This window comes from Pelodiscus sinensis, chromosome 1, assembly GCF_052426305.1.
Source record: "Pelodiscus sinensis isolate ZL-2025 chromosome 1, ASM5242630v1, whole genome shotgun sequence".
Taxonomy (NCBI): Eukaryota; Metazoa; Chordata; order Testudines; family Trionychidae; genus Pelodiscus; species Pelodiscus sinensis.
The window spans coordinates 8,904,750-8,930,834 of record NC_143052.1 but is presented as its reverse complement, the minus strand read 5'-3'; the positions used below and the strand labels follow the sequence as shown (position 1 = coordinate 8,930,834).

Here is a 26,085-nt window from a genome sequence, read left to right as displayed (position 1 = left end):
ATAATAACCGTCGTGCAGCCGGCTTGAGCCTGCAAGCCTTTGCGCACACAAGGAACACTGCGGCAGTGAGCAAGTTCCGGAGTTGTCTGGGCTCCGAGCACCACAGGTAATAGACCCCGAGGGCCAAATTTGTCCATCCTTCCTCAGACCAGCTGCCTTTTGCAGGGACTGAGCCTTTTGCATCCGAGCCTGGCGACCCTCTCAGGAAAGTGACGCGTGTGAATTTCAAGTGGCGCAGTCATACCGCAGTCAACCGCTCTGTGGATTCTCATTCGGAATTAAATTAAAGTGCCTCCCCCGTGAGTTATCTTAATCCCTGTCTACAAGTGACTCAAGGAACAGAAGGAGGCTCCCGGGTTTCAGGTGGAGCAGCAGTCCAGCCCGGTGAGGCACCGGTGACTTTGATGGGGTTATTCCTGATGTCCACCTTTGCAGCAGGCCTGGATTCTAGTGCCAGCTCCGCTCTGGCCCTGCTGGGTGACTTGCCTTGTCGACCACACTTGGGCTAGGAGCCCGTCCGCTCTTTGGACAAAGGCAGGAGGGGAGAAGGCAGCGGGGGGTGGGGAGAGGACTAGGGGCTCACGGAAAGGACCATGAAGGAGCAGCCCCTCCTGTTGTAACAGCGAGGGGGTGGAGGGGAAGGATGGTGGGAGAGAACACAAGCAAATGATTTACAACCCCCCCCCCCCGCACACCACCTTGCTCCCCGTATCCATCCTCTCAAACACAAAGCAGGCCCCTCTTGAGTTATGGGGCTATAATTCTCTCTGGGGCGGGAGAGAGGGCGAGCCGGTGTTTATGGCCTCGCCAAAAACCCTTGATAGCATTCCAGCCCCGTAACTCCCAGCTGCCTCTTCTGGATCTAATTCACCGGAGGCCTTTGATAGCGGAAGAGAGACCCGGCAGCACCATCCTCCCGCTGCCAGCCAGCGAGGGGAGTTTTATGGGCGAGCACCTGGGCGCGCGCGTGCCGCCGGCGTGGCTCATGCCGCACAGGGTGGCCGGCGCCGTTTGTGTCAACGGCTCTGTGTCCACAGCCCGAGGTCGGGCACCCGAGTGGCAGGGCGCCCGGCGGGCACCTTGGCTGCTACCAAGGATCGTCCGGCTCTTCCTGCAGCCTTGATGGGCTGAGGGTTTCGCAGTGTGCAGGGGCGAGAATTCAGCGGGTGCAAACCAGCACCACTGACATCAACGGGTTAATGCCAGCTGGGGGGGGGGGCTGCTGGCCTATCCGAGGGGAGTGTCAATTAGACCTCTGGGTACAATAGGGTGAGCGTCTGAGCTAGGGCAGGGATGCCCACCACGCTGGTGTACCTGGTGGCTGGCTAGCAGGCCGGGGGGGGGGGGGGGTTAGCAGGGACTGAATGGGGTGGGGGATCCCTTTGCTCACAGAGAGCCCAGTCAGCTGGCAGACCAGTCTCCCCTGGACTCAGGCAGGCCCATTGCTTAAGGCTATTCAGAACAACCCGGGGAAAACCTCAGGAGACGCAGAAAACCTGGCTGCTCTTCACGGCTGTCTGCCGGAGCTGCCAGACGAGAGCAGGCTGCTGGGTTGACGAGTCCCCCTCTCCAGGGCTTGCCACAAGCTCCAGCCCTCGCAGAACTCGCGCTATCACCCCTCACCTGACACAGGCCCGGGCTAGCGGTATTAAAACTCCCCCGGGCGGCAGCGGTGTGCGGCACAGCCCCAAAGCAGCTCCTCCCGCCGTTACTTCCCGCTTCCCCCAAGCGTTCCCCGGGCCAGGCTGCCCTCCGTGAGGAAGTTGTTCTCTGGGAGCAGCCCCGTCTCTTTGGCCCTGAGCAGCAGCTGCAAGTCTAACGTGGCCAGTCGGCAACTGGCATAAACTGGGGTCTGTCCCATGAGAACAAGTTTTCGTGAGCTGTTCCCAGCCTGCCTCAAGGGACTCGCTTCGGCTGTGTCTACACTTGCACCCTCTTCCGAGAGAAGGATGCAAATGAAGACATTCGACATTGCAAATGAAGCCGGGATTTAAATATCCCGCGTTTCATTTGCATATTCGTGTGATGGCGCTATTTCGAAATAACAGCCACTGTATAGACATGGTTATTTCAATAGAAAACCCTTCTCTCGAAATAACCCTTATTGCTGATACAATGAGGTTTGCCAGTTATTTTGAGAGAAGGGTTTTCTCTCGAAATAACCGCGTCTGAACAACGGCTGTTATTTCGAAATAGCATTATATGCGAATAGGCTCAACAAATGTTACTGCGGGTGGGATGGGGCATGAGGGTTTCTCAAAAATCAAAAAGGGGGCGTGATGCCGAAACGTTTGGGAACCACTTCAGTCCTATCAAAGGTGACTGGGCTGCCTGCCAGCGTCACAGGGCCAGGACTCAGAGGTCCCTGCCAGCCTCCCTTTGGATGGGGGAGTCTCAAAAGGCTTTGCTCTTGCGAGCTGGGACTTGCGATGAAAAAGGCTGGCCTGGGTCGAACAGGAGCAGACTGAGCGCCCTTGGCTCTCCAGCCCTTTGCCCCCTGCTCTGGCACTGAATCCTGGCCCAGCAGTTTTCTAAGCAAGGAGGGAAAAAATACAGCCTGCTGCAAAACCCATCAGCGCCTGGCTGTGGGCAGCCACCCCCCATGCCTGTGAGCCTCGCATAAGTCTAAAACCTCTGCCATGCTGCTGTCCAAGGCCCAGGTGGCACCACCAGGCAAGTCAGCCAGGACTAGGCAGCTGCCGGGTGAAGCAGAAGACATGTCCATGGTTTGACTAGATGAACCTTCCACTCGTTACTGCCCCTCTCCAGCCCTCACCGCCACGCTGGGCGAGGCCAGAGGAGAACCTGCCTTCCCTTGAAGTGGGCGTCTATCAAATCCCCAGCCAGCCTCCTACTGGGGTGGCCGGAGTGTGCTACCGGGCTGACCTGTCCCTAGCCCCGTAGGCCGAAGCCGGCGCGCAATGAGCTGCAGCCGTCTGCGTCCTGTCTCCCATGGAGCCCCAGTGGCGGCTCTTGGCTCGGGCATTGCTCGCGTCCAGCGTCCCACCTCTCTGCAGCTGAGACCTCGCCTGGCTCCGTTGCTCCTCGGGGAGATGCGCCTGCTACGCTCCGCCCCACCCCCTGTGGGTAGGGTTGCCAGGTGTCCGGTATTGTACCGGACAGTCTGGTATTTGTGCGCTCTGTCCGGTACAAAAATCAGAAAATACCAGGCTGCGCGCCAGATGGAAGCCTGGCGTGGGCGGGGGGAGCGGCTGGGGGTCCCAGCTGGGAGGTGGGGCCGCGCTTGCTGCCAGGAACCCTCAGTCCTCTCGCTTGTGTGTCGCCAGGAGCCTGCGCAGGACGGGCAGCAAGTTCCTGGGTCAGTCCCGCTCCCCACCGGCCAATTTGCTCACCCCCCACCCCCCAGCCGGTTGGTTCTTCCCCACTTCCCCTCCTGATCTTCCCCAGCCAGCCCCCCTGCACCACCCCCTAGCTCTGCTTCTCACAGGCCCCTTCCTTTTCCTGATCTCCCCCGGCCAGCACCGCTGCACCACGCGCACCAGCTCTGCTTCCCGCCCCCCCTTCCTCCTGGCCAGCGCCGCTGTACCCCCTTCCTAGCTAGCTGTGCTTCCCGCCCCCCTTACGCCCGGCCAGCCCTGCCCCCTCCCAGCTTTTCCCCCCTTCCCTGATATCCCGCGGCCATCCCCATTCCACCCGACCCCCCCGACCAGCCCTGCTTCCCGTTGGCCCCCCCATCTCCCCCGGCCAGCCCTGTTGTCCCCCCCCCCCCCCGTTAGCTGTTTCCAGGCCCCCTTCCCAGCCAGCAGTGCTCCCTTCCATATTGGTCTTCCTCCCTACCCCCCCATGAAGCGTGTCTGGGTTTTTTGGGGTTTTTTTAATGACTACCTGGTAACCCCTAGCAGTGCTCCAGGTTCATGCAATAGGTTGTTGGTGTTTTTTTTGGCTCAACAACTTTGTTCCCCTCCCCCACTTTTTTTTCCTTCAAAAATTTTTTTCCCAGTGTTTTTTTTTGGCGGGGGGGAGAGGGAAGGCATATTCGGTATTTTTGTTTCAGCCATCTGGCTGCTTGCCATCTACCCGGGGGCTTGTTGGCTGGTTCGGCTCTCCCCTGGCATTAGCGCTCTGGCTGCTCGCCAAGTGACGCCATCGCTAAATCCTCTGGGAGGAACAGGCAAGCCCAAGGGTGGCACCAGATGCAGAGACAAGGCTGGGCAGTGTGTGTGGGGGGGGGCTGTTCCTGTGAGCCTCCCTTTGGCTGGCTGGGGGTGCTAAGCAGGGGTAGCCCTGTTTGGGGCCTGGATGGGAGACGGGCAGGGCGGGGTTTCCTGAGCTGGTGCTGCCCCTGGACGGGGGATGCTGAGGCAGTACCAGTGGTGCTGCGGCACTGGGGACAGGACCACTGTTACTAGGGTGGCCAACGGTGTAATACTTAAAACCAGACGACAGAACCGCTCCTCTTCTATCCTGCGCAAGACCCGCTCCCTGCCCCTTCCCTCAAGGCTCCCCTTTCCACCCAGTCAAAACCCAGACCCCCTAGCCAGTACAGACCCATCTACCCCCCCCCCCCACACACAGCTGGGTCTGGCCCCTCCGCCGGGACCCTCAAGCTTTGCTGCAGGAGCAGCTCCCAGCCTGCAGCCCCTCACGCCTGTGGGGGAACGCAGGGGGCTGAGCAGGGCTGCCAGCCGTAGGGCACAGCCAGGCCAGACTGACACCCATGGGGTTGTGTCTCGGGGGGCTGCCCTGCTCTCCAGCATGGCTCCAGCGCTGAGCAGTCGCTGCTGCCCATGGCCTGTGGGGCCCTGCCCATCTCCCTCCCCCCCCCCGGGCTCCGTGCCGATGGAGGGTGGGTCTCAACCGGGGCAGAGTGGCGGGCTGTGCTGGGCCCACCAGGCAAGCGGGCCCTGAGGGAGCCTGCTCCAGCCTGGCAGCACCACTCGTGTGCTGGAGGGCACCGTTCCCCCCCCCCCAATCTCTTCCAGCTCAGCCCCCTCAGCCAAGGCGCCCTCCCAGCGGGGCTGGTGAGTGGGGCATGGGAGAGTGCGTCTGTGGGGCATTTGTAAGTGGGGGGGGCATTGGGGGCAGTTTGGGGATCGGGGGGGAGATTGTTGTTGGGATGATGAGTAGCGGGGGGCTGCGGGGGGCACTGTGCAGTTTTGCTGGTGGTGGTATGCGTTGGGGTGCTGGGTGAGGCTGTGGTGTGGAGGGAGCTGTGATGGGGGGGGCCTCAGGGGAGGGGTTTCTGGGTGGAAGGGCACCGGCATAGTAGTTCTGGGATGACCCTAGTCAGGGTGGGTTTGTGGGGAGGCTCAGTTGTGGGGGGAGGGTGCTGGATCTGGGGGGGGTGTGTAGGCCCCGGGCACAGGGGATGGGGGAGCATTGCGCATGGGGTCGGCGCGGGGTAGCCTGGCCTCTGAGGGGAAAGGGCATACGGCAGCACGTGGGTGGGTGGGTCTGGGGGCCCTGGCTCTGGGGTGGGCCGAGTGGGGCTCCCCTGGCCCCTCGCTCCAGGGCCTGACCCGCCCACCCAGCCCCTTGGCACACACAAATCTGTTGGCTAGCAGGCCCACAAGAGGTTAATCCGGCCCGTGTGGCGGTGCTGCCCAGTCACACTGGACTCTAACCCGCAGCGCCCCACCCCACGGGGCTGGGAGATGCTCCCATGGGCAGGGGAACGGAGGAGGGCCCCTGCTTGCGCTTGGCCATCCAAGAGCCCAGTCGAAGGGCGGTGCTATTAACCACAGCATCCCGGCCAGCGTGAGTTCATGCTACCCCCCCCCCCATTCCAGTGAGAGGCCGTCGCTGGCGTCACCGCTGTGTGCCCCACTCCCCTGAGGGACGGCCACCCAAGTGCTCCCTCTGTGTGCCCACACTCATCCACCATGTTTGTGATCCTCGTGGCAGCATGGACCAGTGGTTAGAACACTGCAGGGGGGGGGCACTTTCTCTTTCTGGCTCTGCAACCGGCTTGTTGGCTGACCACAGGCAAGTCGCCTTACCACCCTGTGCCTTGGTTTCCCTTCCGCTCCGTAGTACGTGAGGGCTTGCGGGACGTGATTATATTCTCACGATGTCTTTGGACAGCATCTTGCACAACGGGGCCCCAAGCCAGAGCCGCTGAATCAGGCCTATGAGCCACTTGCTATGCAGCCTAGTGGAAACCCCCCCCCCCCCCCCCCCCCCATGCGCGTTAATTAAGCTGCGAGGGCCTTTCCTATTCCCTCAGACAGGCTTCCTTGCTGGTTTTCAGGCTCCCTTTCTGGCTGAACCGCACCAGGCTGGGATCAATACGAAGCGGCTACTGTCCCAAAGGCCTGGACAAATTGCATTTGTACCGTAGCTTGAGAATCTCATCAATCTCGCCAGCTTCCGTCTGCCTCAGCAGGTGACAAGGACGAATCCCCTGGGTGCCAAAGGGACAAGGCAGCCCTGCGTGGCCACAACAGCCACTGCTGCAGTACAGAGGGTGGTGGAACGGGGGAGTTACATGGGCTAATGGGAGGCTCGTCACTGGTTTAAGCCTAATCACTGGCCAGTCAGAACCAATCAGACAGATAGGTAGGGCCAATATGGCACTAGGCTGAGACTTGGGAGCTCTGCTGGCAATGCCTGGCTCTGCCACAGACTTCCTAGGTGCCCTTGGGCAAGTCCCTTAGCATTGCTGTGCCTCAGATAATAGGACGGGCCTGTGTTTATCCTCCTGGGTTGCGTTTTGCTGGCTTAACAGGTCTGTAGCATTGCTCAAGTCATTGCCACATTAGTCTCTCTGATAGGCACCCCGGGCCCGATCCTGGCTCACAGAGTCGGATTCTCCTCCCCACTCTGTGCAGAATCCAGCCTCCCCGCCCCATTCCACTCAGTCACAGAATTCAGGCAGCCACAACATTGTGCTTTTTTTCTTTATTATTTTTTTTAATAAACTTTATTCTATATTACAAATAGGTATTTTTTTTTTGTTCTGGACTGCAAAATAGGAATGCCTTATATTTACATACACAGGTATACAATTAATTATAACAAAGGTACAGAAGCTTTGCCTTTACCAAGTAACAACGGGGTTCCCATTTAAATAGCAGAGCTCTTGCTTTTCCTTTTTTTTTTAAACGAGGATCATTTCAAAAGAAAACAAACCAACGACGACAAGAAAAACAAGCCCGACCTCCTTGCGACCGCGGCCGTCTCTTTGAGGCGCAGCGTAACACTGTAGTCCGAGGATATGTCTTTGCATTGAGGGAAGGTGGAAGCTTTATTAAAGTTGGCAGGGGAGCGAGAGCCCTCGGAGAAAATTTGGATCCGGGTTTCAGGACTTTGAAAGGGACTGCCCTGTTGCTTTAAGTCACCCAGATGCAAGTTTGTTAGCCAATGCAGTGTTTGGGGATTCACCAAAAGCACATTGGAGTGGCCCCTAGATCTCCCTTTGGTTTTCCGTTTCCCCCTCCTGCACCATTCTGGGAACTGAGTTGCAAGACCATGACACTTTTCACAGCTAAGGGCATAATCCTCCCCCCATGGCCAGCACATCTAATTCAATTAAATTAATGGAGATTGCCTATCTTCTAGAACTGGAAGGGACCTTGAGTCCAGTCTGCTGCCTTCACAGCAGGACCAAGTAACATCCTTGACAAATTTTTACCCCATCTCCCTAAATGGCCTTCACAAGGATTGAACTCACAACCCTGGGTTTAGCAGGCCAATGCTCAAACCACTGAGCTATCCCTCTCCCCTCCAACTACAGTGTGTACCCAGGTTTTTCCTGCACAGGTTTGGCCATGACAGTTGCTGTGCAAGGATGCAGCTGACACACTATCTGCTTACCGGCTCAGCATCCCACTCCTCTGGCAAAATTCTGCTCTGAGAACCTCGGGCCTGACATTCGGCCCTGGGGGAGCAGCATTTCAGAGTCCCACTCTCTGTACCTGGAGGTGTTCAATCAGCAGAACCTGGGAGTCTAGAGGTAGAAGAGGATCTTCTAGACAGTGGACTGATCTGGATCTGCAAATCAGACCCATTGGGGGTTCTGGGCTGGGCAGTTCAATTGTCAGAACCTAGATGGTTCAAGCAGCTGGTTGAAATGTGTGTGGCTGTGGTGATGTCAGTCGGCTACATTGGCTGGAGAAACTGGCCCAAGTGGCCAGCCGGGCATAATTTTAGCCCATCTCTGCCTCCCCTCGGCAACTGTGCAGACAAAGCTGCAATGCAGAGCTTGGGACCCTCCGTCCACATCCCAGGAAAGCAGCTGGCTTGCAGTGTGCAGAGAGGAGGAACCCAGCGGAGGGATTGGAGAGCAGAATGAAAAAACTGCTCACAAGCTGAACCCGGAGACAGCCAAGCTGCGGCAAACCCTGAAGGAGCCTGTCTCAGGATCTGATCACATGCATATTTTCACCCAAAGGAAAAGGCAGAAATTTGCTCACCGTAGCCTCTTTTCCCTCCTTTTAATATAACGGGTCCCTCTCCCTGCCCTCCCTGAACATTGCTCCCAGTGGAAAGTCGCTTGACGGCGATCTGTTTCCAAGCAGAAACAAATTCTTGAGGTAAACGCTCCATTTTTAGAACAGAAGGTTAACGAAAAGCCAACGAACAAACAACGCCAACAACAACAAAAATCACACTCGTGAGCAGCATAAGCAGCTTTATATTCTCTCTCTTATTTTTTGTAAGATTTTCTGGGTTAAATCTTTTTTTTTTACATCATTCTGCAAACGAATTCTCCCCCCTTAAGCCAGGACCCTTCTAAGACCCTGTAAATCAGTGTCAAGAGCTCAGTTGGCCCAAAATAATCCTTAATACTTAGCAATTCCCATGGTCAAAGCACGTTGCAAACCCTCACGCCCCCTCCCGACCTTGTGGCAAAGCAGCGCACTGTTAATATCTTGTTCCAGAGTGGGGAAGAGAGGTTTAAGACCTTGGCCACACAAGGAGGCCGTGGCATTGCTGGCACTGTGAGCACCCCACTAGACCGGTGCGACAGGAACAGCTGCTGTGTCAAAACTAGGAAAGAAAGGGGGAGCGAATGAGGATGTGAAGGGGCATGCACCCCACACACGATGCTCATGGAGGTGTGATGACACCCAGCAGCAAGGGGTCCTTGTTTGCATCCTGAACCATGCATCACGCCCTGGCTTCCCAACTGTCCTGTCCGCGTGTGCCTAACGCATGCCATGCGCTGTGATGGCATGGGGCTGCACTGAGCACGCTCAGTCTGCTGGCACGCACCAATCAGTGTCAGTGGGAGGGTCTTGTGACTCATAGAAGCTTTGATGTTAGCAGGGAACTCCCCCCCCACACAATGGTAGGCGACCACTAAAAGCTCCTCCCCCGGGTTCCATCCCAGCTGGCTTAACCTCTTTGGTAGAGGCAGTGGGCCCAGATCCCCAAGCGGGCAGCAGTGCTATTGACTTCAGTGGAGCACCCATGTCCTGATTTACACCAGTGGAGGATCTGGGCCAGGCAGATCTTTTCCTGGTAGTCACGCTACATCCCCTTCTGGGACAGGCGCACGCATTTCCATAGCACGCTCTCTTCCCTGCAACTGCACAATCAAGAAGAGTGGGCCAAGCAGCTTCAGGGGGGGAAGGGGAGGGGCTGTCTGGATAGATGGCTCAAAACTTTGGTGATGAGCAAGCTCCTAGATTCAGAACGATTCATTTAAGCCTCCACAAGCTTGACCTGAGTTTGTCCCTATTGTGGCCACGGGAAAGCTTCCAAGCCTGCGTCTACATTTCAATTTACCAGGTAACGTTAACGGGACACCAGTAACATTGTATGGCCGATAAATAGGCCCTTCTAAATGTCAAGAGGGTCACTGCCATGTGCGAGGCCTGATGATTTTTTTTTTAAGGAAAAACCTGTCGCAATCTTTCCCCCCGAAACGTCACACATTTTTTCCCTCAGCGTTTTACATTCAAGCCATATTCACTAGCTCATAGATTCATAAGGCCAGAAGGAAGCATCAGATCACCTCCTATATCATAGAACCTTAGGGTTAGATGGAAATGCAAGGGATAGCAAGTCTAACTCCCTGCCAAGGGTCTAAACCTTCCAGACTGTCCAGCCTGCTTTGGAAAACCTCCAGTGTAGAAGCTTCCACCATCTCCCCAGCAAGCCAGCCGGTTTTGTTTTTCTTACACTTAGGACATTTTTTACTGAGATTTCATCAAAATCTGCTCGGCTGCAGTTTGCACCTACTGTCCGGCCCTCGGTGAAAGGAGAAAACAAGGTTTCTCCATCTTTTTTTGGCAGCCTTTCAAGCATTTGAAGATCACCCCCTCTTTAACTCCTAACTAAATATACACAGTGTCTCCAGCTGTTGCTCGTATGGCTGCATTCCACCCCTTTGATCAGGTTTGTCACTCGCGTCTGCGCCCTTTCCAGTTTCTCTACATCCTCTCTATACATTGTTGATCAAAATTGGACACAGTATACCCAGGCCCCTGAATTTCACCCTGTTTTGTGTGTATTAGCCCCCTAATTTGTAGCTGATGAAAGTATAGCTCCCAGACACACATCTACTCTGGATTTCAAGACCAATAAGCTATGTGTACACAGCAGTGATCTTTTGGAATTACTGATGTTATTGCGAAATAACATCATCCACTTCTACACAGCAGGCAGTTATTTTGACATAATATGGAAATAATGTCGAGCTGGAGGACTTCTTACTCCAACTCCTGTAAGCCTCATTGTACGAGGAGTAAGGGAAGTCAGAGAAGAGTGCTCCAACTCGCACTTCCTGCTGCGTAGACAGCGCCAAAAGCCGAAATAAGTTATTTTGACGTCAGCTAGGCAACTGCCGTAGTTCAAGTTGCATCGCTTATTTCGGCTTCAGCCCTGATGTGTAGAGGCATCCTAAGAGACAGAGAATCCCTCATTTCCATAGGTAGTTTGTTCTTGTAGCTGCTAGAGTTGGTCAAATAAGGAAAAAAAAAAAAACAAGTCTGTGTGTGTGTGTGTGTAGGGGGACGGGTAAATGTAGTTACAGTGTTGCTGACATTTATTTTTCAGACCTCAATGTTCAATGAATTTCAGACAGGTTTAACTGACGGCGCCTTGAGCAAGGACGTCTCCGCTGGAGGAAACACACCGTTCATTCTCCTCACCCTGACTTTTCTGTTTGTCTTGCCACACTCGCCAGGGACTGAATCACAGATAATTAGAGCTGGAAAAAAATCAATCCCCGTAGGAAATGCCTGTCACTTTTTGGCTGTCATTAGGGTCTGATCCAACCCCCCCCCCCCCCGCCCCGGAGTCAATGGGAACATTTCCACTGACTTCCATAGGCGTTGCATCATGGCCTCTCACGATTTTAAGGCTCCAGCGGTTGCTTAAAGTCTTTTTTCCAAATCCCAATGTTCAAAAAGAGCAGTAGGCGACAAGAACGAAGTTCTGACCATATTCTTCCAGCAGCCGCTGAGTGCCGACCTGTCATACTAATCAGCATAGAAATCAGAGGTAGGAAAGACAAGGATCATTGGAGGTTTTTTGTCCGTCCCTGTGTGAGTGCAGGCTTGTTCCCTGTATGTGAGGGCTCCCTGGATAGTCACAATTCAATGCTATTGGCAGCCCAATATAACTGGACTCCATCTATTTGGGTTTCCAGCACGTTCCTTGGGGGACCATGCCACAAAGCGATGGCCCCATCCAAAGCCCTTCCCTAAAGTTTGGAAGGGACAGATCCAAACTTTGTGGCTCAAGCTGTTTTCTAATTAGTCCATTTCCTCTGGGCATCAGCTGCCATTTCCTAGTACTGTGTCTCTTTGTCACCGATAACATTTGCCCGTGGACTGAAGGGAGTGGCGCATAACCCTTGTGCTGGCTCTCTGCACCACTGCTGAAAAATATTTAAAAATTCTATCACTGTTAATTACCCAAACTAGTATTTTTAAGTGTCCATCTCTCATTAGGGTAAGAGGCTCCACTTGGGGATGATGGTTAAGATGCAATTAGCAGGCATGGCAATTTTGATAATAGTTACCATCCAACTACTAGCTGGCAAAGACGAGATCTGACTGAATGAGACAAAGAGGTGGTCAAAAGGGACAGAGCCTTAATGTGTGTAAATCGGTGCTACGGCTCCTTTAAGCCAGTGGAGCTCCCCAGGCGTACATCAGCTAAGGAGCTGGCCTATGAATTTTATCTGCTCAGGACTTTTATCTGGGTCAGTCCCCTCTGGCCAGGAAGAGGAGCGTGGCTGAGTTTAAAGGGCTTCTCCTGTGTTGGTATCAGCCCAACGCTTCACGTTGGCAAGATTTTGCGCAAATACTCTTTAACGCAAGAGTTTTTGCGCAAATACTCTTTATTGGCAAGATTTTGCGCAAATACTCTTTAACGCAAGAGTTTTTGCGTTAAAGTATTTGCGCAAGAGAGCGTCTACACTGGCACGTGCCTTTGCACAAGAGATGTGCTTTTGCGCAAAAGCATCCGTTCCAGTGTAGACACTCTCTTGCCCAAGAAAGCTCCGATGGTCATTTTAGCCATCCGGCTTTCTTGCGCAAGAAATTAACGTTACCTGTCTACACTGGCCTCTAGCGCAAGAACAGTTGTGCAAGAGGGCTTATCCCTGAGTGGGAACATCAGAGTATTTGTGCAAGAAGCACTGATTTTATACATTAGAACGTCAGTGTTCTTGCGCAAGTACTCACGGCCAGTGTAGACTGGTGACAAGACTTTGCGCCAAAGCAGTAGCTTTGGCGCAAAATCTTGCCAATGTAGACACAGCCTGAGTGTTTAAGGTTCTGCCTTTATAGCCCACCAACTATGGCTGCGCTGCTGAGTCACTCAGGGAATGCCCCCAACCTGCTGCCTGTTCACACACAAATTCCTCTCACCAGTTCTCCTTGCTGTGAGGACTCAGGCTAAATCGCTCGACTGCTGATCGCCCTCCAATGCTGTCCCACAATCCCCCTCCCCGTGTGCCCTGAGGAAGAGCCATGTTCTCCCACAATTCCCTAGGAAAGAATCATCGAGCAGCTCATCTTACGTAGCGCAAGCAACCACGGGATGTGCCCCGGAAAGACGGGCCACGCTGAGGGAGGAGCATCGCACCAGGCCACGTAGGCTGTGCTTTGCAGTGGGGCTGGCCCATAACCACGCACAGCTGCTGTTCCCCCCAGTGAACTCTGAACCCCTACCTGTCCCCACCGGGCCCATGCTAGGATCTGTTTCTGCCATAGTCCCCTCAGCCTGCCTCGTGACGTCAGGTGACATTCAGAGCTCTTTAACTGGCACACCCACGCCGTAACTCGGAACTCTGGGCTCTAAGGTGAAGCCAGGGGGCTGGATTTCAGTGGCTTTTGGATCAAATCCTCAATGGGTAGCTCATATCCTCCAGTTGGGAGGTCACAGGCAGCCGGGGGAAAGACGTAGGCAAAGGAAACAGGAAAATAACTTGCCTAGATTACACCCAGGCTCGTTCTTCCCTCTGTTTGTGTGTCTTTGTTTTTAATTGTATTTTACATGCACATAAACGTAAATTACTGAGGGGGAAGAAGCCAAGACATCTCCTAGGACTGTAAGGACAGGGACGGTGAGCATGGGGGGCGGGGGACACATGGGAATGGAGAGAAGAGCCCACACATTCACGGCACAATTTCGGCACATTGTCAAGGCAAAACCAACCCACCAAAAGCGCAGATACAAAAATAAAAATGAAGCAAAACAGAGATTTGTTTAAAGTCCTCGGCGGGAGGGGCATGGTTTGCAGCTCACAATGATTCCTGTTTCCAAGGAGATTTTCCTTCTCGCCATTTCTCTGAGGGGTTTGAGTTTTTCTGTGACAAAAAGTTGAAAAATTCTGTACCCGCAAAAAAATTAAAATCATAAAAACCCTGCCACTCCAAACAGAACCGGAACATGTCTCTTATTTTCCTCCTTTTTTAAAAGAACGTCTCTGGCTGTGCAAAATCACACGTTTCCTTCAATACCTTTTTTTTTTCATGTCACCTTCCTCCCTTCACATGTGCAAACAAAATTAATCTCTGAGCAGCACCAGCTGTCTGCCCATCACTCATCTCCCCTAAATCAACCTTTTATCCTTCCATCCGACCATCCTGCGGAGTAAAAGTCAGGGGAATAAGGTCTGTGTTTATCGTTTGTGGCACTTTGTCAAAACCTTTGGTTTCTTCCATTTTTAATTTTTTAATGTATTTAAAAAAAAACAATTTGTGAGTTTTCGTATCACTGGCTCCCATGGTGCTTTCTATTCCACTGCCATAACCATCTGATCTGGGACACTCTGCAACCTAACCAAATTATTAAACCACAACATTACCAATCCAAGCCAACACGCCCCCACTCTGTCCTCTTGCAAGCGTTGAAATGTCCATAAGGTGCATGATGAGTTGATCGGTTGACCAACATAAAAAAAAAAAAAGTAAGCACAACAAAAAGAAATCACACACACACACACACACACATACACACACACACAATGCCTGGTATTTAAAACACAAAATGTGTCCCTAAACAATGCTGTTAGATTATAGATCTTATACCAGCCTCTTTACTACTGTTGAGCCATCGTTCATTAACCACTGTAGAAAGCATTGCCTATGTAGACTAGTGCAGCGGTTTTCAAACTTTTTTTCTCACAACCCAGTTGAAGACGATTGTAGATGCCCATGACCCATCATATTTATATCGTGATAACGAATCCTTTCCCCTCCCTGGCCCCCCTCCACCAGGCGATACACTGCCTTACAGAGCCTTTGCTTTGAGAGCAAGACACATCAACCAGATTGGGTCTGACCGTCACCTCCCCATCAGGCCCATGGAGGTCCTCTCCCCTGCGTCCTCCAAAGTGTATTCTCGGTGGATGGAGGCAGCTGGCTACAGATGGCTCCGGTCCCTTCCTGTGTGCGTTCTTACCGAGCACTCCCGTCGTCCTTGAGGGGATGGGTGCAAACCCAGTGCCTCCTTCCATCCTCGCTCAGGGAGGTGCCAAATTTGAGGTTCCCTAGTTTGGGCACTGGGGTTGCGTCTCTGCCATGCTGAGGTGAGGTGAAATCAAAGTGAGCGGCTTGCGATCGCACAGAGAGAGGAGAGGGCCGCGTCTCGCCTGTGGTAGAAGAGGGCTGGGCCCTCAGAGACTCAGGCATTCTGGGGGAGCAGGCACACATCCTCTCCCATCCCTACCCATTCTGAGACAAGCGGGACCTCAGGAGGGAGGGGAGGAAGAAGAGGGTGGGCACAGGGGACGGGAGGAGCAGGGAGACAGTTTGCAGGCACCAGATGGGCTTTGAAAAGGAGCCATTTGTTGGGGAGGGAGACGGGAGTGGGAGACAAGGAACGTCTGGGGACAGGACAGGAAAGCAGGAGGGAGAAGGGTGGGAAGATGATGCTGAAAAACAGTCATTTTGTTTGGAATATTAAAGAAGAAAACGTTGTACTGTTTTTTTTAAAGGCCCAATAGGTGTGAGGTCACTTCCCCCGGCAGCGAGGTCACTTCCTCCTTGGAGCCGCCTGAGAGGAAGTTATGACCCATTCTCCCACGGGCCGACCCTCATGTTTTGCAGCAAACACCCCGCCACCTTCACCAAAAAACCATCTTGTTCCAGCTCAGAAAAGAAACAAATGAAAATCCTGCGGTAGGACATATACATTTCCTGGGCGGTCATGGTTTCCCAAGCCACATCCCTTCTCTCCAGGATGAAACGTGGCTCCTCGTGGCTTGTCTTCTCAGGGGCGTGGTTGGAAACGGGGTGCGAGACACTGCCAGGAGGATCCCCAATGGGGTGCAACCGGACAGAGAACGCCGTGTCGCAGTTACACGGTCAACAGGACAAACCGGAAAAGACTGAGAGGGACACAGATCTGTTTTAAAAATAATAATAAACGTACGAAAAGCGAAGGGGGGGCGGCCCCTCCTTCCCCCCATCCCTGGAGAACGGCTCGCATTGCTGTTCCCCCAGGTAGAGTCCCTAGTGCCACGACGGTCCTGCTCCTGTTTCGCCACATCCCCGGAGCTTCCCAGGGGTGCCTGGAATTCTCTCCTCCGGGACTGAGGTTGACCGAGATTCTGTAACGGCTCTGCTGGAGGAGGATCCAGGGTCACTCCTGCCCCGGTTGAGATCCCGGGAGGCAGGCCGAGCAAGGACAGTAGCTTCCCTGTGGCAAGACTCTAATAATACTGAGTTTGTTTCCAAACAGCCGCTCCGAGCCATGGGCCCAGGAGGGCAGTTAAAGCAGCGTGGCGGAGGTCACCTTCCAGTTTCCCATCCGGATACGGCTGGGATGGTAGGGGGAGGGGGAGGGAGGAAGGGGATGCTGTGAACCAGAGATCTCCACCCAAAGGTCTCGATAGCCCCCAAAGCTGAGATTCCTCCACCACCACTTCCCAGGAATCCCTGGGGCCTCGTCTCGAGGTGGGGAGAGAGGGGAAGAGAGCGCGCTGGTCAGGTGACTGCTTACACTTGCACTTGGTAAAGATGGTGATCTTGACTGAGGCACGGCTTGGTTTTTCCCTCCCAGGGCTGCCCTGGCAGGCCAGTTCTCAGCTGTCTATGCTCATGAGGGTTATGACTTGTTCAAGTTTGTAGGCGAGCTTCTGTTTCCCGGCCTGGTCGTCTTGATCGAGGGCTCCGAGAATCTGCAAAGGAGAGAGAGAGAAGAGAGACGGCTTTGTTCAGTAGGAATGGGGTGGGGGGCTTGGTTTGCTTAGCCCATCGGCTCACAAAGGGGCAGGGAGGGAGAGTGGGATAGGACAGCGATTGTGAGGCAGAAGCAGCGCCCCCTTCTGCACACAGCAGGGCGCCTTGGCAGCCTGGGCTTTAGAAGCCGCTCCTTGGAGAGGGAATGTTGGCTAAGAAATGGGGGTTCTGCTAATCTCTCCCCAAGCGGACACCGGCTTTGTAAGTCAGATAAGGCCTGGGCTGAGCGCCTCATTCTAAGGCAGGCCGTGTGCGCTGCTCCTGGCACGGCCTCTCCCGGTACATGAGGAGACGGAGAGGCCCGTTGGCAGCTCACTGCTCTTGCCCAGCCTCACGTGCTCACCGCACCTCACAATCTGTGTCAAACAAGCGTCGGGTGAGGGGCCGTACACGGACTGGCAACACCCTGGTCCCGCCAATCACCGTGTGGCATGTGTGCGAGGGGCGTACAAAGGATTGTCAACACGGGCTAGAACTACCTTCCTCAAAGGTGTTTGGAGAGCTAGGCAGAAGCCCGGCCCGCCCTCGATAAAGGCATGTGGATTTGCTTGGCTGAGCAGCCTGTCGCTAGGCAGCCCCCGTGGCGGTCCCTTCCCAGAGAGGCAACCAAAGCCGGCGGCCTAGCAAGGGTGGGGACAGAGTCGCCCATCTAGCACCAACTGGGAGGGGAGGGGGACGTCAGCACGGAGGCTTCCGCAGCCCACGTGGTGTCTGCAACCAGCAGGAGAAAAGGAATTTATCTGGGAACACGTTCCTGGTCTGTGTGGGGAGCGGGCGCGTGCCCCGAGGTCGTCTTCTGCCTCATGGCCAAGGCACCGCGCACTGTGAGATGTGCAAAGGGTCCAGACAGGCTGGAAAGGAGAGGTGACGAGAAAGCCTCTGGGAGGAAGAGCGGCTGAGCTGCTAGATCAGTCTTGAGTCCTAGACGCGTCTCTTTACTTTCGCTTGCTTGGGACTCTGCCTTGCCGTTATTCTTCTGCTGGTCTCCCTTAATCCGAGGTCCTCTGGTTACACACACGTGTCTTACTGTCACTACGAGCCAGCTCAGGGCACTGATTGAAGGGAAGTATCCCGTTCTACCCCCCAGCCACGCAGTTCAGTGGTGCACGGGCCGTGTGCCGCCCTCTGCACAAGGCTGACTCTCAGCCGCGTTGCTCTCGCCGTGTGAGGCAAGAGGCTTAGACTCCTGGGCCTTTAGCAGCACGAGGCTGGATTTTTGACACGGACGCTTTTCGAGTTCTACGCACCGTCCCGGCCCTGGCGCTGCTGCGAAGGGTTATCTCGCTAGCCGGTCGCATCTGGACACTCGGGTCCTGACGCTGATCAGGGGCTGGATCCTGCAGCCGTTTGCCCGTGAGTGCTCCCCGCAGAGCGACTCCATTGGGTCAGGGCTGATATCTTGGGCTTCGCTGCCCTGGGGCAATGCTGGTAGCCGTTTGGAGGCCCAGGCCCCAGCGGCGCGTGTCGCCTGAGCACTCCCCACAAAGCACACCTGGCCAGAGGAGCCAGCAGGACCTGGGAAGGGAGGCCGGCTGCAGGTGAGGATGGAGGCGCCTGGGCAGAACCAGGTGAGAGTCGTGGGCTGGGACAGGAGCGGAGCGGCAGGCTGGCAGAGTGGGATGGGGACAGAGGCTGGCAGAGCAGGTGTCCCTGAAGGTCAGGATGGAGATGCGCTGGGGGCACAAGAGATGCTGCTGAGATGGCCCTTGGGCCGACTTGGCAGGGGTGCTGCCGGGCCTGGTGGGTCGGCAGAGCTGTTCCAGGGCTTAGCGCGGCAGCGGCGTCGGGGGAAGACGCAGCTGCGCCGGCAGAGCTGTTAGGAAACCTGACGATCAGAGCAGGCGGCCTAGGGTGGGAGGCTGTGTTCCAATGGCAGCACTGGGATGCCGGCGGGGGGGCAGTTTGCAGAAGGCCTGCTGGCCCTAGCCAGTGTAATTAGTCACTGTCAAACACCACATCCAGCCCCCACCACTGAAGAAGTGACAGCCCTCTCCCCTGCCCCTCTCTGCCCGGAGCTGATCGGGGACTGGCTTGTGTGACTCCAGCAGCTTGTGCGAATTGGGTTTTCCCTGCTAATCCCTGGCATGTGCGGGCCCTCCCGCACTAGTGGTGGAGCCAGCTTCTTTTCATTAGATTGCAGAGTCTCCTGCTTGTCTGGTGTGGCTCACGAGACACAGACGACACAGACGGCTGCAACTAACGAACCCCCCCCCCCCCCAGCCAAAACTAGCATCCCCGCCTGGGTGTCACACACCAATGGACAGCACGAGTCAATCTGTGCGGAAACCAGCTCCCTTTTGTCTCTGCACCCAGGGCCTCCAGCCCCGGTGGACGTTCAGTCACATGCACGGCAGAGACGAGAAGGGTTCGGGGCTCTGTGGGATACAGAACAGGAAGCAAACCCTGGCAAGGAGACCCAGAGGGGTTCAGTTTATCCCAGGCTGAGCATGAAATCCCAAGGGGAGGACGGCAGGGTGTGGGAAGCCTGGAACAGCCCCGTTCCTGCTCGGCCCGCGCCACTCTCCATCCCTCACCTGCACAAGCCCTCGGTTCCTAAGAAACCAGACGGGCACTGGAGGCCAAGGGGGGGGGTGTCCAGGCTGGCCGGCCCATGCTCTCAGACAGCCCAGCAGCATGCCCGCTTCCCCTCGCACTCACCTCCTCGCTGTACTTGCCCACGTAGGAATAGATCTCCGAGAGCGCGCTCATGGTGTTAAACTCATTCATGTGCATGCGAGACTGCTCCGCCAGGTAGGCGTTCATGTCCTGGTCGCTGATCGCTGGCATTTTGCCGATGTCGGAGTAATACCTGCGGGGGGAAGCGGGGAGAATCACAAGTTTAATGGGGAGCAGGCGTGGGGCAGGGCTGCTAGTTAACAATGGGCAGGTCGCGTGGGAAAGGGAGGGGCCTGTTTGCACCTTTCAGCCCGGAGTGCTGGGGTACTTCTGTAATTGCCAGCAGGCGGATTGGAACCTGGGATCTCTGAAGCTTAGTATAGGAGCCTCTACCGCTTGAGCTAAAAGCCAACTGGCTCTCAACCTAGGCTGTAGAGCTCCCTTGTTCTTCTCTCTCTCTGTAAGCGATCTGAGTGCCACACTAGGTGTGACGTAGTGGGGGGTACCTTGCTGGATGCTATGCTGGGGCTGGGGGTGACCCCCACTGGCTGCTGTCTGTAGCACCGCCCAGCAGGACAGGGGACGAGTCACTAGGCAAGGGTCTCTCAACCTGTCTGACCAGCTACCCCTCAGGGAGAGAAACAAAGGAAGGTGGAATGCGGCCCCTGGCTGGGGGGCAGGGCTGGAAGAGAGTTAGTTTCTGTCTGGGAGCATGGAGGAGACAGCCTAGGGAAAGGGGCTGGGATTTAGGGGCCCAGGCTCCCCCATCTCAAGGGGGGCTGAGGCATCCTAGGCCTGCTCTATAACCAGGTTACATCTGTGCTGTGCTGTATCCTGGAGAAGCAATAAACTCCCTCTATTCTACTGGCTGGTGCAGTCTGTTCGTGCCACTACGGGGGTGCAGGAGATGGGAAAACCCCAACGTACCGTCACACTAGGTGTGTGGGTTACCCTTCCAAGACACGAACACAAAACAGCCCCCGGTGGGGTCAGCAGCTTTTTCCTCATGCTGCAGATGGGCAATCTGAGACACCGGGAGAAGGGACTTCCCTAAGCGCGTCAAAGGTAGCGCTTGGAAAAGAGGCCAGACTACCTGGCTCCTAGTTCTCTACTTTAACCACTCATCCACACTCCCCAAGGTGATGGCGCTCGCCTGAAGCATGCAAGGTAAATCCTCCTTCGGAGCCACACGAGAATGGACAGTTCCCCCCCCCCCCACACACACACCCCCACAATGTTGCGTTTCAAGGGCAAAGCTTGCCAGACACAGATCTATGCCCACTCGGTGGGCACCCACGCTTCAGGGTTGTTATTTACGGCAGCGCGCTCTCGTCAGCCCCGGGACTCTGGAGATGGTAAGAGGACGTCTGTGGGGGCCGCAGACAATTGTTAATGATTCTGGGGATTGGCTGTCCCCGGCCCCCAGTGACTGGAACAGGCAGGCCTGTTTGGTAACAGCGGGACACTGAGAAAGGACACTGCCCCCCCTACCTCCGCCCCTTCCTTGGCCCTGTCTAAGGTACACAGTGTCCTGCCCTCACCACCAGGTGCTGTGCTGTACGAGGACTCGCACTGCACGGGCCAAAGTGGGGGGGCAGGGCGGGGGCAGCGAGAGCTGTGCAAAGCAGACCAGCAGAGCTGGGCCCAACCCAAAGAGCCCCCAATCGGGTGAGTTCAGCTCTGGAGCTAAACCCTGCAGCTTTGGCCCGCTGCAGCTGACTCCACACCGCTGTGCTGCCCGGCGTGGGATCCGGTCACTGCGTAGAGCAACGCGGGGCCGACGGAACTGGGAGAACCCAACTGCTAGGAGCAGGGAGTCTGGTTTCGGTATTGCGACCGACCGGACAGCCCAAGCAACTGCATGCGAACCTCGCCCAGCCACCCCCCTGCTGGTACCACAGTAGGGCTGCCAATGCTGCATCTCAGAACTACGGGACAGGTGCCCTGCTCCGTGCTCCTCCGTGCTGGCTCCTGTCTCCCCAGTGTCACAATGAGTCCTCACACTGGCTTCCTCCTCCCTACTGGCCAGTCTCAGCTATGTGCCCTGCCCAGAGAGCCAGCCGTTGGAGCACGCTGAGGCTCCAGGCCCAGCACACAGAACAGGGCCTGGGGTACCACGGTGGCCATGCTGCCAGCGATGTGGGACCGATGGGCATGGCACCACCGCCAGGTCCCGCACACCCATGCACAGCTTATGGGCTGGGGTATTTCCTCGGGGACCAATGGTCCCTCCATTGATGCCAGTGAACAATGCACGTGTGTTTTCCCCAGCCACCAGCAAGGCTGTGTGACGATCAGCCAGGAGCCAGTCTGAGTTGGAATATGGGATAAAAGGTGTCCCACTCAGATTTCCTACAGAACAGGCAATTTTCTGTATCAGTAAGGGGCATCCCTTCTATTGTTGGTATCCCTCTCCCACACCCACATTGCCAACTGCCCCCGAACGCCTCCCCGGCCGGCACACACGACGCACCCTCCTATCCCAGCGCTGACACCCACAGTCCACGCAACCCAGGCCAAAGCCATTCTCAGGGTGCGCCTACACTGCACCGTTATTTCAAGATAACGAGCGTTATTTCGAAATAACAATGCACGCGTTTACACAACCATGCCGTTATTTCGAAATAATTTAGAAATAACGGACAGCTTAGTCCGAAATCTGTAAACCTCATTCTATGAGGAATAACAGCGATTCCAAAATAGCTATTTTGAAATAAGGTGCGTGTGTCGACACTTCACTGCTGCTATTAGGAAACAGCCCTCACCAGGGTCATTCTGAGTTATTCCTCCCCAGTGCTTGTGGGGCTCTAAATCGAGATGGCACGTTTACACGAGGGGAGTCTGACTCAGACTACTTTTGAGGCTTCCCTGTAGTGTAGACGTGCTCTTTCGAAACAAGCTATTTCAGAGTATTTCGGAGTATTTCAAAATAGGCGTGCAGTGCAGACGCACCCTCACACTCATGTGCGTTCACACTGACAACTTCAACTCCACACACGCCCCACCCCTCCCAGCTCACCCCTCCCACAGCCCCACTGCACCCCACCCCACCTCACCCCAAATCCAGTCCTCCCCCTCCAGCATCTCCCTCTAAGTTCCCCCACAACCTGTCTTACGAACACCCTGTCTGGCCCAGCTTGGCAGCACCCTCCCATACCCGCTCCTGGGGTGCAATTCCAGCCCCACGGCAAAACTTCCACCGACTTCCCTGGGGCTGGGTTTTCCCCGCTGGGGCCTGGAGCGCTTGCGGCGGCGGCTGCTGCTGCTGCACAGGGCTTTGCGCGCCAGGCTGTGTCTCTTTAAGGAAGTTGCTATTTTCGATGTCCTTCCTCCCCTGGGTACGGCAGGTCTTGGAGGACAAGGTTTGCGGAAGGCAATCAGTCACTGTCACTCGCGGCTGTGCTCTGCTGTCAACTGGTTAATTAGACGCCATCATTTACATTTTTAATTTCTGCAGTTTGACATTTTGTGCACAAAAAGCCCCTGTCGCCAACGGGAGCCACCATCTTATAATTAGGAGGCAGAAAAAGGACAAGGAGCCAATGTAGCTGACAGGTGTCCTGTAAGTGGCGCCGAGCCAGCTGCGGAGCTGGCGGCCGCCGTCCGTGACAAGGAGAGAGGCCAGCGACATGAGGCATGAGAATCCCTCCATGGGGCAGGCAAGGACGCATACTGACAGCGCAGGGTGGGAGCAGCCCAGTTGCCCCTGAGATGAGGCCCTACTGCTCTTGGGGTAGGGGTCCGGCCATGATCTGCAAAGTCAGGCATGCTGCAGGATCCCCTGGCTCCTCCGGGTGGCTAGGGAGAGTGACCTCCGACAGGGCAAAGAGAACAATTTTCCCCCCTCATCCCTGTGACACCCTTTTAGATCCCTGAAATCCGCTATCATCTCCCCTGTCAGTCTTCGCTTTTCCAAACTAGACAAACACCTTTTTTTTTTAAAAAAAAATCTTGCCTCACAGGTCATATTTTCTAGACCTTTAATCATTTTTGTTGCTCTTCTCTGGACTTTCTCTAATTTGTCCACATTTTTTTCTGAAATATGATGCCCAGAACAGGTCACAAGACGCTAGCTGAGGCCTTGCAACGCTCCTGCTAATACATCCCAGAAGGAGGTTCACTTTTTTTGTAACAGTGTTATTCTGTTGACTTGCAGTGTACCCATCAACGAGGGTCAGCTATGAGTTCTAGATCCCTTCTGCAGTACTTCTTCCTAGGCAGCCAGTTCCCATTTCGTATGTGTGCAACTGCTTGTTCCTTCCTCAGCGGTGTTCTTCACATTTGTCCTTATTGAATTTCATCCTATTTATCTCAGACCATTTCTCCAGTTTATCCAGATTATTTTGAATGCTAATCTGATCCTCCAAAGCATCAGCATCAATTTCAGTGAATGCTCCGACACGAAAAAAAAAATGTCACCCCCCCTCATCCCTCAGTTGTCAAAATGTGTCCTTTGGATATATTCTAGATGAAACATCCCTGGTTTCAAGTATCAGAGGGGTAGCCGTGTTAGTCTATAAAGGTGCCAGAGGACTTCTCGTTGTTCTTGCAGATTCAGACTAACAGATGTATTGGAGCATAAGTTTTCGTGGGCAAAGACCCACTTCGTCAGATGCATGGTTTGGGTTCATCCCTGGTTTGGGATTCAAAACTGTTTAGAAATTTCAGCAAGTTAGACCACAAAAGAGTTATGAAAGGCTAACACCAGAGCAAAACATTTTGCAATGCTCAACATGAAACATTGCGATGGACCTAGACAAGTATTTGTTGCGTTTCAATATGTGACCCTTTTCAAAACTTTGAAGTTTGGTCCCGATTCAAGACGGGAAAAAAAACCCAGTCGAAGAATATTTGAGGGAGACGAAAATCATGCTGTGGCCAACTCTAAACAAAGCAGGCTTCCGTTCCTGCTTCACAGGCTGGGCTTGCAACGATGTCCTCATCTTCCCGCAGGTAGCTAGTATATCCAGAGGCGCTTTCTCCCTGCAGGGCCTGTGATGTGTTTGGAAGCCCACACTGGTTTAATGTTACAAGACAGGTACTTGTGTCCAGCACTTGTGTCACATCCCTTCCTGTGCTGCTGCTGCCGTCCCCTTCACGTCTCTCTCTTCCCTATCACAACCCCGGTGCTTTGTGCAGCGGGGTGACAGCCGAACAGAGGTGGCACGTGAGTGGCACTCCATTACCAAGCCCTAGTGCCTGTGGTGACAGTTCAATTAGAGCGAGCCAGCCCAGGAGCCTGCTGGGATTGTGAGCTCTGCCGCTCGAATCTCTTCTCTTATTCCTGATCGGTCCTCCCTGCACAAAGCCAGGGACAGCAGAGAGGGGAGACTGGGAGCGGGGAGATGGCAACTCCTTTCCGGTGGTAGGTGAGGAGGGTGACTGGGCTGCAGAACAGAATGTGTTCAGCTCAGAGGGGTTTGCCTGGGCACTTAGAATCACAGAATCCCAGGGCTGGAAGAGACCTCAGGAGTCATTGAGTCCAGCCCCCTGCCCAAAGCAGGAACAACCCCAACTAACTCATCCCAGCCAGGGCTTGGTCAAGCCGGGACTTAAAACCTCTAGGGATGGAGATTCCACCCCCTCCTTAGGGAACCCATTCCCAGTGCTTCCCCACCCTCCTAGGGAAATTGTTTTTCCGAATATCCAATCTAGACCTCTTCCACCGCAACTTGAGACCATCACTCCTCGTTCTGCCATCTGTCCCCACTGAGAACAGCCTCTCTCCATCCTCTTTGGAACCCCCCTTCAGGCAGTTGAAGGCTGCTATCGAATCCCCCCTCACTCTTCTCTTCTGCAGCCTAAATAAGCCCAAATCCCTCAGCCTCTCCTCCCCTAATCATTTTTGTTGGCCTCCGCTGGGCTCTCTCTAGAGCATCCATATCTTTTCTGTAAAGGGAGCCCCAGAATTGGATGCGATACTCCAGATGTGATCTCCCCAGTGCGGAATAAAGGAGAATAATCACTTCTGTAGATCTGCTGGCAATGCTCCTAATGCAGCCTAATATGCCGTTAGCCTTCTTGGCTACAAGGGCACCCTTCCCAAATCCTCCTTTAAAACCAGTCACGCTCCAGGATTAATCACAGAGAAATCATCTTGCCCACGTCTCCCGTGCCAGACTGCATTGCATGCATCTCTGCTCAGTGCTGCTGCCCTGCTCACACAAGACTCAGCAGCATTGGACTGGGGTGATTAAAACGGGTTTTTATTTCTGTGCTTTTTGCCCTATTTTAAACAATTTTAATTTTCACAGTTGTGGGAAATTCCCAACTCCATGGGCTGCTCCTGCTCCCAGACGGCAAAGGCAATTCCAGTCGTAACATCACTCGGGTTGTGCAATAGCATTCCAAGTCCTGCATGCTGAGCAGGAAGATGCATGTGAAGGGGAGTTCGGTTTCTCTGACAGGCTTGGGGCCGGTAGATCAGAGAAGGTCTGGAGAAACGCTTGGTGACGCGCAAACTGAGGCAATTCAAGGCCACCAGGTGGTTTCAGCTGTTGAATCCTATGCAGATGGACGAAGGGGTTGTTTGGTTGGCGGGCAGGCATCAGAGCTGCTGAGGTTTATGTTAAGTCGCAGAGGGGTAGCTGTGTTAGTCTGTAGCTGCAAAAACAAAGAGGAGCCCTGTGGCACCTTAGAGACTTTACATAAACCTCATTGGGGCACAAGCTTTTGTGGGTAAAAGCCACGTCATCAGGTGCATTGGAGTAAAAATGACACAGGCAGAGATATATATATGTCAACAGAAGGGAGTTACGTATCAAGTGCAGGACCAGTGTTAACGAGGCCCATTCAGTTGCTGTGTTCTCTCTCTCTGCTGGGTACCCCCATAAGCCTGTGGCACCAAATTGGCCTGACTGCA

The 26,085-nt window shown here is 54.7% G+C and overlaps 1 protein-coding gene across 2 annotated transcripts in view; it reads right to left on the bottom strand.

The window, feature by feature from the left end:
- Positions 1-6,846: 6,846 nt before the first annotated feature.
- Positions 6,847-26,085, bottom strand: part of PLXNA4 (plexin A4) — a 689,852-nt gene continuing 670,613 nt past the window's right edge. For both annotated transcript variants that reach the window (XM_075925673.2, XM_075925677.2), the window contains exons 31-32: positions 19,266-19,416; positions 6,847-16,546 (exon numbers count right to left, since the gene is read on the bottom strand). In XM_075925673.2, coding sequence (XP_075781788.1) covers positions 16,451-16,546; positions 19,266-19,416 — 247 coding nt within the window. In that variant the 3' untranslated portion in view covers positions 6,847-16,450. The remainder of the gene's footprint in view (positions 16,547-19,265; positions 19,417-26,085) is intronic.